Source organism: Rosa chinensis, chromosome 2, assembly GCF_002994745.2.
Source record: "Rosa chinensis cultivar Old Blush chromosome 2, RchiOBHm-V2, whole genome shotgun sequence".
NCBI classification, from domain to species: Eukaryota; Viridiplantae; Streptophyta; class Magnoliopsida; order Rosales; family Rosaceae; genus Rosa; species Rosa chinensis.
In genome coordinates, this window is record NC_037089.1 from 83424562 (window position 1) to 83442371 (window position 17810).

Below are 17810 nucleotides of genomic sequence, written 5' to 3' on the forward strand. Positions count from 1 at the left end.
TAAAATATTGAATATAAAGTTCATTGTTGTTGAGTTTCAGTTTTTCCTGTTTGTCATAACGCTTACGTCCTCCAATTTGGTATTATTTTTTTAAATTGAGAGAGGAAAGAGAAGAAAAAAAAACTAGAGAAGGATAAACAGCAAATCATCTCTCATGATAAAAGGGAAGAAAGAAAAGAAGAAGAAGAAAATAAATACCCACCAAATGAGAAAATAAATACCCACCAAATGAGAGATGAAAAAAAGATAGAGAAAAAAGAAGAACAAGTAAACAAAATTAATCGAACCCACCACCAAAAGCCATTTTCATCAAATTAATTATAAGATTGGAGGCCTCCAAGTTTCAGAGGCCTTGTGTAGCTGCACCAGTTGAACTACCCCAAGGCCGGCTCTGGGGGTAAGGAAGTTGTGGGTATGCACCACCAAAATTTGGTTGTGGGAATGCACCACCAAAATTGGGTTACAGATAGTATCCACCCATAGAAGGTGGCGGCTGCTTATCAAGATCTTCTTTCTCCACTATATTCTTTTGTTTTTTTTACCAATAACGCTTTTTATTTGGCGTCATTTTACTTGTATCAATCTCCATAATACATTCTTCCTTCTCTTTATTTCGCTCTTCCCTCTCTTTAATTCGATCTTGCCTTTCTTGAAATAGGAGTTGCTCTATTCGTATTTCGATTTGCAAGAGGATACATGCTCTTTTCTCTTCCTCTTGGAGACTTCGAGCGAATTCGTCATCGAGTTTTTTCTTGCCCTTGGTTGCCTCTATTTGGTTGTTCGCTATACTATCGAGACTGCTTGACAAATGACTTTGATCTTTCGCTGCCTTCTTTTCTTTCCGTATTGCTTCTTTCGCAGCCTTCCTTCCTTGAGGCCTCACATTAGGATCTGCAGTTTCACCTGCAATTACCTCATCGACATCCATGTCCAAGTTGATGGGGGAATTTTCAGCAATTGGTTGTGTGCGCATATGTTGATTTCCTTCATTTGATGTTCCTCCGGATGTATGGTTAGGGATGTCTTTAAATTGTGCAAAGCCCTCCACAACATCATAACTATCAAAGCTCTGAAAATTGTGTCTTTTGTCCTTCCCAGTTTTTCTCTTCATCCCGACATGCCACAATTTATATGCTTCATCTTGCTACGTAATTAAAAAAAAAATGCAATTAGTACAAATAGAAACGCTATTATGAAGGGTCATCTATTATAAAGGTCATAATTTTAATAAGAAATTATCTCACCGTTTTGCGTTAAAAATCAATAAGTACAAATATAAACATTGTTGTAATTACATCATTATTTATCAACTAATTATCTTAATTGTAACGAAAAGCAATTACTACAATTAAAACGATATTATAATTATTATATTATTTATCATGTAATATTTTACTATAATGTATCAACAAATTAAATGATTTATCAACAAATATACCTCATCAACCCCATTCGAACCGCTCTTGTACCAATTTTTTGCTTGCCTTAATGCACATGCCACTCAAAGAGTTCAACCTTCAAAATTTCCCACCTTCCCTGCAAAGATTCGGCTGATCGGCTCTTGGGCCAATTTGCGTCAAAGTGTCACTTCACGCACAACCATAAGTCGTTTTTTTTTTTTTCTGATTTGTGTCCACAGCCGGACATTGGCTTACAACTTTCCAAGACTTGCACAATTGAACATTTTCCTCATCTGTCCATCTCCTTTTGTCTTGGGTAACCTCATCTTCATTTTGATCTCCCTCTTGTCCGGTCACTGGACGTGTGTTTCCCCTTTGTTCGGCCATAGTGGATAATTAAAAATATGGATGATGAGAGCTATCTGAAGGGGAGGAAGGTGTAACTATGAACTCTAGTATTTTGGGTGTGAGATGTAAAGAAAATGCTAGGTATTTATAGAGAAATTTTTAGAATTTTTTACAATTTTTTTTCTTACCGTTTCTTAACGTTACAACCCCATACATAGCTATTAATTCCATTACCGTCGGATCCACCCATTTAATTGAAAACAACGACCTAGATCAAAGGACCGTTGCTTTCAAATTTGCTATTAATTCCATAACCGTCGGATCCACCCACTTAATTGAAAACAACGGCCCATATCAAAGGACTGTTGCTTTCAAATTTGTTGATATCCAACGGCAACATTCCACGCGTCAAGTGCCTGCGTCCCACTTGTTGTCGCTAGGCGACAAAGCTGCTCTGCCTCCACGCTGTCAGCTGCTGATTCGTGCGTGCCCACAACGCTAGCTCTCCTTCGCATCTCTCTGTGCTTCTCTGACGCTGACGTCCGCAATAAATGCTGCTGGGCCGAGCTGGCAGTTGGGCAAGAGAAGTCAAACGAAATGTCACGGGCTTGCTTTTATTTTGCCTAGGGTCATCAAAAGCCAAAACATGGCTGGACAATATTAGGCCGGTGGAGTTGCGAAAACAGTCTTGCCCGGTCACCACATCAACATTCCATGCTTTTGCCCGTCAAACACATACCACTGGACTTGCTCTTAGTTGAGTGTCGAGACTCGAGACCATTCCAATTTCCAAGAGGGGAAAAAATTCAAAGCAAACTTACGAATGAGTGGCAGGGCCGTAAGTTAAGGAAAAAATCGAGGGCAAAACCGTCATTATACTGTTCGGGACCAGTGTAGGACTTCGGAAACAGCGGTGAAACTACCAAAAAGTCAGTCTAAAAGAAAGAAAGAAGCAAAAGTTCCTTGAAAAGACCAACGAGTGGTTCCGGGAAGTTTCTTTCTTATTTCTGAGTATGCGCTCTGGCCTCTGGCAGCTTCCAGGAATTTCGATCTTCACATATAATCACCATATATAAATGTTGTTTGAATCCAACTTCATACCACACAAGTGCACAATCAGCAATCCATTTCTCATTGATCAACTCCTCTATCTATCTGCTAGCTAGCTAGGAACTGACTCGGAACAGAATGGCAGACACTAAAACAGCCCTCCCTACCAGCAACACCAGTTGCCACCCTCATCCTACAGATAGTGTTCAATTTACTATTAGCTTGCCGTCCATTGTGTTCATTAACCTCACAATAACAACCTTCACAACCATGTACCGCGCGCAGCAGCACCACGACACCACCTTGCTAGCTTTCCTCGCATTCGTCTACGCCTCTTATTTCATCCTCCATAACTGTGTGCAAGTGTACAGTCGACTTCCCAATGGCGAAAAATCGGCGAAGAAAGAGCTGCTGAGGTTCACCCTGTGGTTTTTGCCAACACTAGTCCTGCTGGGATTTGCAGCTGAGTTTGGGACTTTCATGAACGTGACTGTGGTTGTGCTTATGTACTGTCTCGCCATTGCTAGCAGCTTGACGCTGTTCTATGTCCACTACATTTATGATGATCAAAAGGGACATGATCAGATGAGTAACAGCAAACATGATCATGTACCAATTGCCCAGAACATTGTCTAAAATTAAAAAATTAATGTAGATGCGGGCTATATATCCATTGAGCTACATCCCCCCATGTTCATTGCCAAGAAATAGTTCCTTTATTTGTATAACTGCAATAATTCATAATGTTTAGCAACCAAGCACATCCATTTCTGCTCAATAAACTTGCATTACCTGAGCCTGAGGGGTCATCAGACGACAGCGTTTTAGCACGGTTTCGCCGGGCGTCCAGCACAGCGTGCCCATTAACTTACATAGCTGATATTCGGCGTCTGCAAAAATTCAACATTGCCCAAACTCCATCATTCAAATTCATGACACCACAATTGGGAACAACGTGACTAAACAAATTATAAATGCCTCATCGGCCGTGTAATCCGTTTCGGTGGTGCCGTCCATCTCGATTGTACGTGCCTCCATAGTCCATACCAAGTGAACACCATAACCAGTCGATTCACATCACCATTCAATTACAAAGTGTAAAAAAAAAAAAAAAAAAAGCTTAATTTTGAAGTGAAAGTTGGGGCCTTTTACAGCCAATTTGGGCCTGGGCGGGAAGGTGAGCCAGATTTTAGGGGGAAGCTCGGTGCTGAAGATCTCAGCGGTGCCATTGAGAAGACGGAGCGACTTCGATTCTGAGTTCGCACTCTCGCTCCAATTTGACCTGCCTGATTCCACGGCCGGCCATCTCCTTGTGTTTGGGATTCGCCGGAGCTCACAGGGTTTTCAACCTTTTCAAGTAAAAGAGCAGGGTTTTTTTTTTTTTTTTTTTGGGTCAAAAAAGAGCAGGGTTTGAGTTCGATTTATTTTCCGGGTCGGACGGGGAGAAACGGTACGGGTTACATTTGTGTCGGAAGCTAACAGTTACGAGTAGTATGAATAATATAAAACGAAAATCAACAGTTACGAGTAATATGAATAATATAAAACGAAAATTATTAGTGAGTCATTTATAACAAACGTCAGATTAAAGGGCCTGAACATATGAAGCTATAAATTTTTCAGTATACCATGAGATTAGAAGAATGATCGTATTGACCAATAAGACTTTTAAACTAACAAGGTGCCAATATCATTGGTTAGATTGTCGTAATTCAAATTATGATTTTCATCTACTCCAAAATTGTCGGTCCAATTTGGTAAGAAGATTGTGGAATAAACAGTCAACTCAAATACTAGTCACTTCTCAATTCACAATAGCTCTACAAGCCCTGATTTACTTGTTGCACGAAGTGTGTAGCTGATTCTTGTAATTGAGATTTGTCTTCTTTCTTATATAATATACATTAGCTTTCAAATTGCTCAAAAATGTGGATAAATTAAGTTTTACCTTTGATATCCAACAAAAAAAATTGTCAGCGAGAGTGCAAACTCGGCGTAAAATAATGCATTTATAGCTTAGTTGATTAACAGGCTATGCACGAGTATACGGGACAAGCTCACATCTTATTAGGTCAATAAATCGTTTATACTTCGGCTGAGCCAATAAACCTACCGTGTTCATTGTCCTCAGCTAAAACTAAGCCGGTTTTATGATAAATAACTTTTCCTCTAATGTCTGTTAGATGGGGTCATCTGGTCTCTTTTTCTTTAGTAAAATTACAGAAACAACGGGAAACTACCCAAAGTCTAAAAGAGAGAAAAAAAACAGGGAAAGGTAGAGAAAACTTCCTTGGAAAGACCAACGAGTATGCTGGGAAGTCTCTTCTTACCTTCTTAGTTGATAGTTGATACTGTATTTCTGGGTACTGCCTAGGCAACTTCCAGGATTTTTTCACATATAATCAAATACCATATAAATGTTTCAAATCCGGATCCTTCATCTCACACAACACAATCAACACTCAATATTTTTCTTTCAAAGTTTCAACTCCTCTGCTGCCTACTTCTACACCAACCCCTCAAACAAAATGCCAAACACAAAACCAGCTCTCCCTACCAGCAACACCAATCGCCACCCTCCCACAGATACCGCTCAATTTACCATTAGCTTGCCGTCCGTTGTGTTCATTAACCTCACAGTAACAACCTTCACAACCATGTACCGCGCGCAGCAGCACCACGACACCACCTTGCTCGCTTTCCTTGCATTCGTCTACGCGTCCTATTTCATCCTCCATAACTGTGTAGAAGTTTACAGTCGACTGCCCAAGGGCGAAAAGTCGACGAAGAAAGAGCTGCTGAGGTTCACTCTGTGGTTTCTGCCAACTGCAGTGCTGTTGGGATTTGCAGCTGAGTTTGGGACTTTCATGAACGTGACTGTGGTTGTGCTCATGTACTGTCTCGCCATTGCTAGCAGCTTGTTGCTGTTCTATGTCCACTACATTCATGACGATCAAAAGGGACATGCTTGTCCAACTCAGAAGAGTAACAACAAGCATGATCATGTACCAATTGCCCAAAACATTGTCTAAAATAAAATCAGATGGAGATGCGGGGTATCGATCCCCGTACCTCTCGCATGCTAAGCGAGCGCTCTACCATCTGAGCTACATCCCCCACGTTCATTGCAAGGAAATAATTTACGAATTTACCTAGACGTTTTAAGTATATTATTATTTATTAAACCAAGTTTTGTCATTTTCCCCCATAGTATTTCTACTACCGGCTGTGCGGATATTGAAAATCTCGATTCAATGTTCCATGATTATAGTTTGTTTTGTTTTATGGGTCGTGTTATTGGAGTACGAAAGCGTTCTATGTAAACTGTAAAGCGAAGTTTTTTTTTAATTGTATTTCATTATTATAGTTCAACTCATTTTAGGTTTTGACAACTGTAAACTTGTTGAGCTTTACAATTGAGCTTGAGACTGGTATGGACATGGTTGCGATTGTGCTACTTATATGTGATGCCATTAGAATTAGCGCCTTGTTCTATGTCGAGTACATGCATCTTCGATGATGATCAAAAGAGATTGTTTCTAGCAATATTTTGATTGTTCGAGAAGCAACACAATGCTAGGGATGAACACTATATACATTTGGGATGAGACTAGGAGACCTGCATAAGAATACACTGAGGTTCGAAAAACCCTAGCCTCTAACACTCAAATCTGTTTGAATATTCATCTTGACATATTCTCAATGTCTGAGGTAGGACGTACCTCCCTTTTGAAATGAGTTTGGGTATTTATAGAGAACACAAGTTGTCTTTTAGAAACTTATGCTTTTTGCCGTCATGGATAATGTCAATCCTCTGTAGAAGAGAATATTCATGACAACCTATCTCTAGCTTATTCGGGAGTATAGTTAGGTCGTTGCTCCTTTGAAGCACACCTGGCATGAATCACTCGAGACCTTTGATCTGGTTTCTTTGTGACTTACTTGTCATTTGGTGACTGGCTTATTCTGAGAAAGTCGCACAATTTCATTTATTTGGTGTTCATGCCTAGGTTAAGGCCATTTTGGTACTACTTAGCTTATGAGATAAGTGACTTATGCGGTTATATGAGAATAAGTAGTTGTCAAGTCAAACAACTGAGTGTCTTGTAAACTGAATTTTCGTAAGGAGATTCGAATTTACACTCTCAAATTTACTATCCACACTCTTTCCCTCTTTATTTAGAATGAAATTCACACTTTTAAGTTTTGTTTTTCCAAAAATACAGACTTTAAAATATTAAAAATAGAAACATGAAATATGGATTATAAAATAGAGCGTGAATTTTCATTCCCATTTTATAATACTAGAAACAGTAGCAAAGTCTTTGGTAATATTCATGATTGTGCAAAAATGAAATATTCAGAAGAAGAAACCAAAAAGATGGAGATGCGGGGTATCGATCCCCGTACCTCTCGCATGCTAAGCGAGCGCTCTACCATCTGAGCTACATCCCCGAACTTGAAAGCCTTCCTCTGTTTTGATGGATGAGGCACCCAGTACATACTTGTAAACTTGTGGTGAGGTAGCTGGTTCAAATTGTTGGTTTCACTTCCACTCCGGTCCGGCAGAGCCCATCAGCGTCCCAAAATGTTGAGACGACTACTCCTACAAGCTTCCACTACTCGTCGCCTTGCCGGTGCCCACTTCACTCCACCATCTTCACCTCCTTTGCTTCGTTATCGTCCACTTTCTTCTTCTTCTTCTTCAACCCAAATCCCAGAGACTCATTTGGGGGACAACCCTGACCAACCCTCTGCCACCATCTCCATCGACCGCTCCGGCCTTTGCAATCCCCCCGGTAAATCCCACCTCCCCTTTTTACGCAGCTAATTAGTTTTCAGTATCGGGTCTTGATTTTTAGTTCTGTTATGGCAGCGCATTCCCATGAACCCTGTTCCGACTCCGAGCTCGTCAAGCACCTCAAAGGCATCATCAAGGTTCGTTCTTTTCTTGTTTTCTAATTCACCACCACCACCATCATCATAGGCCAAACAGTAATCGTTGGTATCCGACTGACAATGTGATATTTTTTTGGGTCAGTTCCGCGGTGGCCCAATCTCGGTGGCTGAGTATATGGAGGAGGTTTTGACGAACCCGAAAGCTGGGTTCTACATGAACCGTGATGTCTTTGGAGCCGGAGGTGATTTTATCACCTCCCCAGAAGTGAGCCAGATGTTCGGGGAGGTACATGGAATTCTCAATTGTTGATACATCACATTTCCTGGAATCTGTTGAATTCGATTAGCATTTTTGTTACGGTGATTTTCGGAGAGGAAAATGATTTCTTGTTCTGTTGGTTATTTGGTTTTTTAGATGGTTGGTGTTTGGGCGATGTCTCTGTGGGAGCAGATGGGGCAGCCAGGAAAAATGAACCTAGTAGAGCTAGGTCCAGGAAGAGGAACTCTCATGGCCGACCTTCTTCGGGTATGAAATGGTTCTTCCCTCATTTGAGTTTCTTGTTTGATGCTATAGAAATGGAAATACAAAGCCTTCATTTTGTTTTGTTGTTTACTTTTTGTGTTGTGTAGGGTGCGTCCAAGTTTAAGAACTTCACTGAATCGTTGCATGTACACATGGTGGAGTGCAGTCCTGCATTACAGAAGCTCCAGCACCAGGCCCTGAAATGTGTAGATGAAGAGGGTATGGCTGACACGGCTGAGAAAAGGACTGTCAGCACTTTGGCTAAAACTCCTGTGTCATGGCATGCCACATTCGACCAGGTTCCTTCAGGATGTGAGTGGTTATGATATGATTGATATTCACAGAAAGATGAGCTGATTTCCAATGGTGTTTGTCTTAACTGTTGACTGAAAGGAGGACCTTTAATTGTGTTCACACAACTTCTATGCTGATAATCTAGTTATATCTCTTATAGAAGCTTGTGTTTCAAATTTCTTAAGAGATACATTATGTCTCTTTACTTATTTGACAAATTACTTTCACCTCACTGTCTGTTCAAATATTACAGCATCCTAAAAGTAACTCAATTAATCCTACGTGATTTACATCATTCATATTAATGTTTGGTACATAACATAATGTGATCATCTGATAAGTATATGGTAACCATTGTGTTCTTATGACGGGGCCATTATGAAGCCAAGTAACTTATTTTAATTTTTCTTACCATATTATTAGGATGGTGTATGGTATGGGAGGATTGAATATGATGATTTCTTTTCTTCCCTGACAACTACTGTTGTTTACTATAATTTTCTTCACTGTCATGCCAGTGCCATCTATTATCATCGCCCATGAGTTTTATGATGCTTTACCAGTTCATCAATTTCAGGTTTGTATGGTCTTTTCTAATATTTGTCTTCAAATGGTCATTCTCTGCGTATCATCTTATTCTTAATCTCAGTTACTAATCTTTTTTTTCTAGAGGGCTTCTCGTGGCTGGTGTGAGAAAATGGTGGATGTTGCAGAAGATTCAAAGTAAGGATGTAATATTATGTCTGATCAAATTAGTGTTTTCAAGAGAAATGGGTTATGTATTACTCATAAACATTGTTTAGGTTCCGTTTTGTTCTTTCTTCACAGCCTACACCAGCAACGCTTTATCTGGCAAAACGCTGCAAATGGGCTGGAATGGAAGAAATAGCGAAGCTTGATCATGTAGAGGTTTGCCCTGCATCAATGGAGTTGACTCAAAGTATTGCTGATAGAATTGCTTCTGATGGGGGTGGTGCTCTTGTAATTGATTATGGTCAGAATGGAGTAGTCTCTGACAGTCTGCAGGTCTGTTACCTTACCATTGCTAGTTCAGCTCTTCTGAGATGTGAGCCATGAGATTTTTTGGCTGCTTCCCAACTTTTGCAATGTCTCAATTGTTTCAGGCAATTCGGAAACATAAGTTTGTTGACATTCTAGACAATCCAGGATCAGCTGATCTCAGTGCCTACGTTGATTTTGCTTCCATCAGGCATTCTGCTGAGGAAGCTTCAGGTGCGACATCTCATGATTCTCATCGTGTTACTTTCAGTATCATATTTCTATTGATTGGTGAAACTGAAGGCTGAAGATTGAATTTGTTGCTTAAATCTTATTGTCTACAGGAGAAGTGTCTGTTCATGGCCCTATTACTCAGTCTCAGTTCCTTGGCTCTCTTGGGATAAATTTCCGAGTGGAAGCATTGTTACAGAACTGCACGGAGGAACAATTTGAATCTCTCAGGTCAGGGTATTGGCAACTGGTTGGAGAAGGTGAGGCTCCCTTCTGGGAGGGTCCTGACGAAAAAGTTCCCATCGGAATGGGTACCCGTTATTTGGTAATGGCTATTGTGAACAAGAAGCATGGTGTTCCAGTCCCATTTTAGTGACCTAGAGAAACGTAGCATTTACCTAGATTTGGTTCTTGTACATTAGCAATGAATTATAAACCAACGGAACTTCAAGTTGAGGTTTCTCATAATTTGATTTCCAAATTAGAATGCATTTTGTGATGCGCCAAGTAATAATACAAATAGATGGAATTGGAGATTGATTGTTATTGATTAAGCCTTAGTAAGTCCGGACTTGATAAACTGATCAGAACTAATCTAATCATCGATTAGTTAGAGTGAAGATTGAAGTAGTTGCTGGTTGAATCCTAATGTTTATAGGAGATGAGCCCTATTACTCAGGCTCAGTTCCTTGGCTCTCTTACATTATAACCGCCTCTCAGGTCTGGGTGTTGGCAACTGGTCGGACAAGGCGAGGCTTACCGGCGGTGGCCTGATGAACAAGTTTCCATCGGAATCGGTCCCCGTTATTCGGCAATGGCTATCGTCACTAAAAGCAAAGTATTCCTGAGGTATTTGATAGTAACCGACACCCTAGTAAAGGAATACTTACTGAAGTGTTTGGTGGGAAAAGTTTTCTACGAAATTTACAAAACTACCCATACACCGCAACCATATATAGATGGCATCGTCAACAAATCGGTCGTTCAGCTTTGACTTCAGAGAGCGAAGAAGAACTGAAGAAGGAGAAGGAGAGAAGAAAGCATGGGATCGTTTCTCTCAAGCATGCTCGGAGGATCATCGCCGGCGGAGGATTCCGCCGCGTCGTCGGAAGACTCTCGGGTGATGTCGTTTCACTCATCCGCCAGGTGGCAGCTCCACTTCAATTCCGTCAAGGACACCTCCAAACTGGTACTCCCTTCAATTTCTTCAACCGCAAAAATTTGAGCATCATATTCTCAGATTAGGGATCTGAATTTTCCGTTTCTGACTCTGAATTGTTGTCCTCTGTGAAGCTGGTGATCGATTTCTCGGCGTCGTGGTGCGGGCCCTGCAGGTTCATAGAGCCGGCCATCCACGCCATGGCGGATAAGTTCACCGACGTCGACTTCGCCAAGATCGACGTCGACGAGCTCTCTGTATGTTCAATCTCCTCTCTACCGTTCATGTTTTTCAATTTCGTGATCATAGATTTTTTTTTTTTTTTTTGTTGTTGTTGTTTTTGTGTGTGTGTGTGAGAAAGGGGGTGATCATAGATTCTGGATACTGATTGTGTGTTTGTTTCGACTTTGGTTGAAACAGGATGTGTCTCAGGAATTTGGGGTGCAGGCAATGCCGACCTTTGTGCTTTTGAAGAACGGGAAGGAGGTGGATCGGGTTGTTGGTGCCAAGAAAGATGAGCTCGAGAAGAAGGTTCAGAAGTACCGTTCACTTTGATTAAGCCAAGTTTGTTTCAGTATTTCGGTTTGTGATTTACTATTTGTTACTGAAAGTGTGTGTTCACAACTTTCTGTGTTCGATTCGAAGAACTCATATTATCAAATTCAAGTTTATTGTTGGTCTCTCTGTGGCATTACTGTATAAAGCATACACATATTACATGATCTAGGTACAAGCAAACACTATGATCCACTGCAAACCATAAGCGAAATTGATCGTATCTTAGAGAGTGTATGATTGCTGAATTGTGTTGATGTCCAGGCCCTTCATCCTCACCACTGATTCGACATGCCCTTTCAGGGTGCGCATCTCCCTCAGTCTGCAAAAACACCATACAAGTTCATGTTTTTGCATCACACTGTCGACAGACTGACACTACCATACTCTATGATGTTATTAAGGCTTAGAAAATGTTGTACCTGGCAATTTCAGCGCGTCTTCTTGCCTCTTCGGCCATCTGATTAAGTTCTGTGTAAGAAGCGCGTTCACCGAACATCTTGGTGTCCGGTGGGTGCAGACCGTGGAGAGTCCTCTGCGCGTGAGCCCATTTGAGCTCCCTTTCTTCCTTCCCAAAATGCTTCTTCCTTGTGAAGGCAGTCTGCAAAGCACAGAATTGCAAATTTAGAGGTAAATCAAAAGGGTCGGATGATGAAACTAGTGGTATTGCTCCTATCGTACATACCCTCTGCTCAAATACGAGATCCCAAGCTCTCCCACTCAGTGCATATCGGATGATGAACTTGATAATATCAAGTGGAAGATAGAAGACGAGGTTATATAACCAAATAACACCAGCCCAACCCCACCCAATTCCCTTTATCGCCGCGAAACTCCAATCGGCATAGACAGCGATGAGTGTAGCAATCTGCTCAGGAAGGAGATTGAGCATTGCTAAACTGATGTTTTCCCAATATAATCAAAGTACTGAAGCACCAATATATAAGCTATAACCAAAATTTTCACTCACCAGCTGAGCAATAACAAAAGCTGATACAAGTAATAGACCAGGACGCTCCACAAAAGACCAACTACGCGCTCGTGTGACGAATATGAGAGCCTGACTGATTGTACTCACTTGCAGGTACACTGCAGCGGCAAGCTTCCTGTAGCTATCGTTATGCTCGATATGCTTTTTCTGAAGGCTTGAAACCCCAAATTTACGCTGGAAATGACAAAGGTAAGTGTAAGCAAGAAACTAAGTCCAGAAAATACCCTTTATTAGCAAGATCCATAAAGGACAAGAAAAATACACTTACAGGGAAGAAGTCTGTTTCGTATGCTGCCCAAAAGAAAATGACTGTCATCACCGCTAGGTAACTACCAAGGATAATACCGGTGGTAAAGATCTCTGCTAGTTTCCAACTGTCTGGCAGAGGAGAGGGTTTCACTCTATCCTTCGAAATTGTCATGATAGTACCTGAAGAAATGTCATACATGTTGCCATTCATGAGGTGGATAGGAAAGGTACAGATGTAAATTCATTGGAAACTCCGAGAATTCATATGTAAAAGGTGAATACAAACCATCATTAAGGATAGCAATGATCAGAACCATGAAGGGTGGAAAGTCGAAGTGCCATATGAGTGCCAGTAACATGAAACCAAGCTGTCATAGATGAGATTAAGTCAACTGAAGTCAATGTATTATTACACAAGGAGCATAGATTGCAGCATGTTCATTGAATCAAAACCAAACCAAAGGTGCAAGACACCAACTTACCACAATACGGATTGTAATGGAAACAGCATATATCTGCAACAGAAAACAAATCAGGTTACTTGATATGGTTGGTATTACCAGTTAAGTTTTGAACTATTTTGGCACATTCAGAACCAGGCTCACCGTGTAATTTTTCATTCTCTGGAATATAGCTCGACTAGTTAGTACAGCGCTTATGATGACACTAAGGCCAGGTTCTGTGAGTACAATGTCAGAAGCACTTCGAGCTGCATCAGTTGCATCAGCAACAGCTATGCCAATATCAGCTTTTTTAAGAGCAGGAGCATCATTAACTCCATCACCGGTCATCCCACATATATGTCCTCTTGCTTGCAAACGCTTCACAATCTCGTACTTGTGCTCTGAAGCATATTTATGTCAGCTTAGCTTAGTAATAGACTATCTATCCTAGCCTAGTTGAAGAAAACTGAAAACCAAAGATAAAAGAAAAAGAGTACCAGGAAAAACACCAGCAAATCCATCAGCTTTTTCAATAAGCTCATCAACTGGCAAACCAGCAAGTGACTCATCCTTTTTCTGTCCCAAAAGAGCTGATGAGGGGTACATGTTTGTTCCCATACCAAGACGGCGTCCTGTCTCCTTCGCTATTGCGAGCTGATCACCTGTGATCATCTTAACATTCACACCAAGATTCAATGCTCTTTTAATTGTCTCTGCACTGTCATGTCTCGGAGGATCAAACAAAGGCATGAGTGCAATGAATTGCCAAGGCCCTCCAAGGCTCTCCTTCCTTCCATCTGGAACTTCCTGTTCATAGTGATAAAAGGAAGCAATATAGCCATAAAGAACATGACATAAAACATATACTAGACATGACAAGATTACTAACATTACCTGGTATGCTACTGCTAGGGATCTTAGTCCTCGCTCCGCGTATTTATCAATCATAACATGAACTCTACGTTCTAGCTCTGATTTATTGGGTACAAGATTCAAAATCTAATCATCAAATCACAGGTATGAATTACTACAACTAGCTCTAAAAACATCAAACCAGACAGATGGTAGCTGATCTTTTCATACCTGTTCTGGTGCACCTTTGCTGACACGATGCATTTTACCTTCAAGGTCAATATATGTAAGAGCTGTTCGCTTGTCAGTTGGGTTGAATGGAAGGAAGTGCACCTCTTGAATATTGGCTCTTGCCTATTTAATAGTCCAAAGAAGAAGCGAGTAGGCATAATAACCACATGAAAAAACAAATACAGAAAATCTAGTATTGGAGAAAGTTCCAGTTACTATGTCATCATACCTCCTTTGGATCAGCCAACATTCCCACAATAGCAGCATCTATAGCATCTTGATTTTCGATTCGTGAAGCTCGAGCTGCCATTAGAACAACAGTATCTATGTCCACCCCTTTAACAAAGACCTAAACAAATAAATCCACGAAACAAGTTGGAACAGGTATTACAATATAAGAAAGCTTAGAACCCAATAGCAACAGCACAACACCAGCAAACCTCTAAAAGAGTCTTGTCAACTGAAAGCTTATTTAATGTCAGAGTCCCAGTTTTGTCACTGCAAAGAACATCCATGCCTGCCATTTCTTCAATTGCCGTCATTCGTTTAGTGATAGCACCCTGCAACATTTACATCAGCTCTCAATTCTATCCTTCCTAAGCTTGACAAGCTAATAGTAAATTGAAAAGTTACTGCATCTAACCTGCTCAGCTAAGCGGTGGGAACCAATAGCCATTGTCACAGATAAAACTGTGGGCATTGCAATGGGAATTCCTCCAATAAGTAGCACAAGCAGGTTGTCAATACCAGGTCGGTAACTTCTGTGTTGAACTGGGTACATGACTATGATCTCTACGACCATTCCCACAGCGATAGAACATATACAGAAATTCCCAATTGCAGTCAAGACCTATATAGCATATGGAAAAACGGGAGAAACTCAATCCCCATTCCTACAATATCAAACTCTTTACTTAAAGTTCGGACTTGGGAGAAAGAAAATCACCCTAGTGTAAGCATACCTTTTGAAAGTGTCCCTGTTGATTCGTGCTATCAACAAGGTGAGCAGCCTTGCCGAAAAAGGTATGAACACCAGTGGCAATCACCACAGCTTCAATCTCTCCTTGTTTGCATGTAGAACCCGAATACACACTGCCACCAGGGCCTTTGGTGACAGGAAGCGACTCACCGGTTAGTGCAGACTGCAAAGACCAAATGCGAAGAATTAGACTAAAAATAGCTCCATAAAATCAAATAATCTTGCGAAAATGTGATTGTTAAAGCACCTGATCAATTTTCAGTGGATCACCATCGAGGAGGCGAGCATCTGCTGGAATAATGTCCCCAAGCTTAATGCTGATTATATCACCAGGAACAAGAACGGAAGCATCCTCCTCATTCCACTTCCCATCTCGGAGAACCTAACCAACTTGACAAATCATATAATGTACTAAAACAACCATGACATGCACGTTCATCCACAAAATCAACACTATAAAGTATAAAAGCTATATATACAACTCTAAATAGCTACAGTAAGAAGAGCAAAGCTAACACAAGCATAGGATATTGGGTTACAAACCTTGGCTTTGGGGGCGAGACGGGCCATGAGAGCAGCAGCAGCATTTCCAGCGTTGTTCTCTTCAATAAAACTTATAGTTGAATTGATAAAGAGCAGAGTAATGATCCCAACAAAGTCTTGCCAATCTGGAGGCTTTCCCTACAGAAGCCAAATCCAACCAGAATCTTTATTTCTTTCTTTACAACTTCGGCTAACAAAGAAAACAGAGACAACCAAGAAATTACTAAAAAAGAAGGGGAGGGGGGAACTTACTCCTCCATTGGCAAGAGCAATGGCCATGATAGCTGCAGCTTCCATCACCCATGAGAGAGGGTTCCACATAAACCCCAAGAACTTCAAAATCTTACTTTCCTGTGTTATAAAACCATCCAAAACCCCGAAAAGGGAAATAAATATTTAGAAATGGTTTAGGCCAAATAATATTTTCAAAGGAACACAATTTTCTTCTAGGTTCCAGAGGAAAATAGAAGACAAAAGGCAGTACCTGCTTCTCCTCAAGCTTGTTGTACCCAAAAATGGCCAGCCTCTGCTGAGCAGCCTCAGATGTGAGTCCATGTTCGTCACACCTCAAGGTCAGAAACACCTCTTCAATGGGTACGTTCTCCTGAAACCAAAACAGTCACTTCAGAATCCAACCATGCAAAACCTGAAAAAGAAAGAGAGAGATAGGTTGCTCTGTTTTGGTACCAAATCCACTGCTTCCTTCACCACCGCCTCTAACGCTTCGGCTTTCTCATCCATCTCGGAACCTATCAGGTCCTCTGCAAAAGGGGTTACAGACTTACAGAACTAGAAACTTTACAGAGAAAACTGAGCACTGTCTTTCTCACTCACAGATTAAACTTTTTTTGTACTTATTATGAAAGTTTATTCCTTTTAAGCAAGCGGTAACTGTTTGTCAGGGTCGTACAGGGTACTTGGCGGGCAGTGACTAGTGTGTTAGATTCTTCCATTTGTTATATAACGATGATTTTACAGGTGTTCGATGTTGCGCGTCATAGAAGCTACTAGTGGATCTACTTGGTTGATGATGGTTTTGTTACGTTTCTTTCTTATCCTTTGGTACGTCAAACAGTTAGAGAAAACCGATATTGATGTGATGATACTACCATTTGTAAGACAGTAAGAGAGAGAAAGAAATGGTGCAAGCAACATCTAAATGGTTCCTTAGAAATTTTGGGACCTGGTTAAGATAAACTAGTGTAGAATTTTGAATGAGGCGGTGGGGCTGGACCGTTGGACAATTCTATAGTTGACGATGATATCAATTATACCGATTGAAAAGATAAATACGTAATTTGTACGAGTCACGTTCACTTATTAAATAATTTTTAAGAAGATATAAGGACACACAAACTATTAACTGATAATAAAGCAATCTTTCTTGCACTATTTGTTTTTCTTTTTTTCCTAGTTGTTATGCTCCGTAATTGTGATGCAATTATGACTCGCAATGAGAGTTTCAGACCCCCCGAAAAAACAGTTGGGAAGCAAGTCACAATACAGTGTGTCATAAAATAAAAAAAACAAAGCCACAATACAGTGAAAGAAGAGTCCAGTTTGGTGACTGGTCTAGAACTCAACTCTGAAGACGTCTCTTCCTTTCCCATTTTTTATTCTCGTAGTTTTCGGTTTGCCTTTTTTTTTTTTTTTTTGGCCCCATCGCCACTCCATCACCATCACCAGTTAGTGTAGCCAATCGCTTTTTGGCAGAACATTCTGACTGGACTTCACAAAACGTAGAACAGATTACCAATTAGGTAGAATCATAGACGTACGCAATGGCCAAATACCAAATGAAATGGGGATGAGTACAGTTCGGAGAATTTGGCATTTCATAAACTGCGGATGGTGTGACATGTCGTTCATCAGTCATCAACAATGGCGATGGTTTCAGCAATCACCCATATTTCTGTAATTCTCTTTGTTAAGAAAACTTATCATTATGGGAATCAGGGAATGACTCCTTTTATCATTAATCATTCCATTTCCACTCGATCCTAGAGGGCAGGAAATCCTCTGTCCCCAAATGAGATGGGGATAGGTGTCCCTCCTCACTGATTG

The 17810-nt window shown here is 40.8% G+C and overlaps 3 protein-coding genes and 2 non-coding genes across 5 annotated transcripts; 2 read left to right on the forward strand and 3 right to left on the reverse strand.

Annotated features, from left to right (window-relative positions):
- Positions 1-5842: 5842 nt before the first annotated feature.
- Positions 5843-5915, reverse strand: TRNAA-AGC. Its single transcript has one exon. It is a non-coding gene; the product is annotated as a tRNA-Ala (tRNA).
- A 1265-nt stretch (positions 5916-7180) lies between these two features.
- On the reverse strand, positions 7181-7253 carry TRNAA-AGC. The gene has a single exon. It is a non-coding gene; the product is annotated as a tRNA-Ala (tRNA).
- Positions 7254-7296: 43 nt separating this feature from the next.
- LOC112186431 (protein arginine methyltransferase NDUFAF7 homolog, mitochondrial) lies at positions 7297-10290 on the forward strand. The gene is made up of 10 exons (XM_024324862.2): positions 7297-7597; positions 7675-7736; positions 7840-7983; positions 8113-8223; positions 8328-8532; positions 9033-9091; positions 9185-9237; positions 9318-9540; positions 9639-9747; positions 9858-10290. The coding sequence occupies exons 1-10, from the start codon at positions 7387-7389 to the stop codon at positions 10115-10117; spliced, it is 1437 nt and encodes a 478-aa protein (XP_024180630.1). The 5' UTR covers positions 7297-7386; the 3' UTR covers positions 10118-10290.
- Positions 10291-10724: 434 nt separating this feature from the next.
- On the forward strand, positions 10725-11585 carry LOC112186432 (thioredoxin H2). The gene is made up of 3 exons (XM_024324863.2): positions 10725-10933; positions 11038-11160; positions 11324-11585. Exons 1-3 carry the CDS (start codon positions 10787-10789, stop codon positions 11456-11458), a joined length of 405 nt encoding a protein of 134 aa, XP_024180631.1. The 5' UTR covers positions 10725-10786; the 3' UTR covers positions 11459-11585.
- On the reverse strand, positions 11537-16507 carry LOC112186430 (plasma membrane ATPase 1). The gene is made up of 20 exons (XM_024324861.2): positions 16434-16507; positions 16231-16350; positions 15999-16097; positions 15747-15884; positions 15451-15585; positions 15187-15366; positions 14868-15074; positions 14665-14784; positions 14454-14573; positions 14225-14347; positions 14036-14140; positions 13639-13948; positions 13304-13542; positions 13181-13213; positions 12985-13066; positions 12718-12878; positions 12429-12623; positions 12144-12326; positions 11881-12059; positions 11537-11780 (listed from the first exon to the last, which is right to left on the reverse strand). Exons 1-20 carry the CDS (start codon positions 16485-16487, stop codon positions 11684-11686), a joined length of 2880 nt encoding a protein of 959 aa, XP_024180629.1. The 5' UTR covers positions 16488-16507; the 3' UTR covers positions 11537-11683.
- Positions 16508-17810: the final 1303 nt, after the last annotated feature.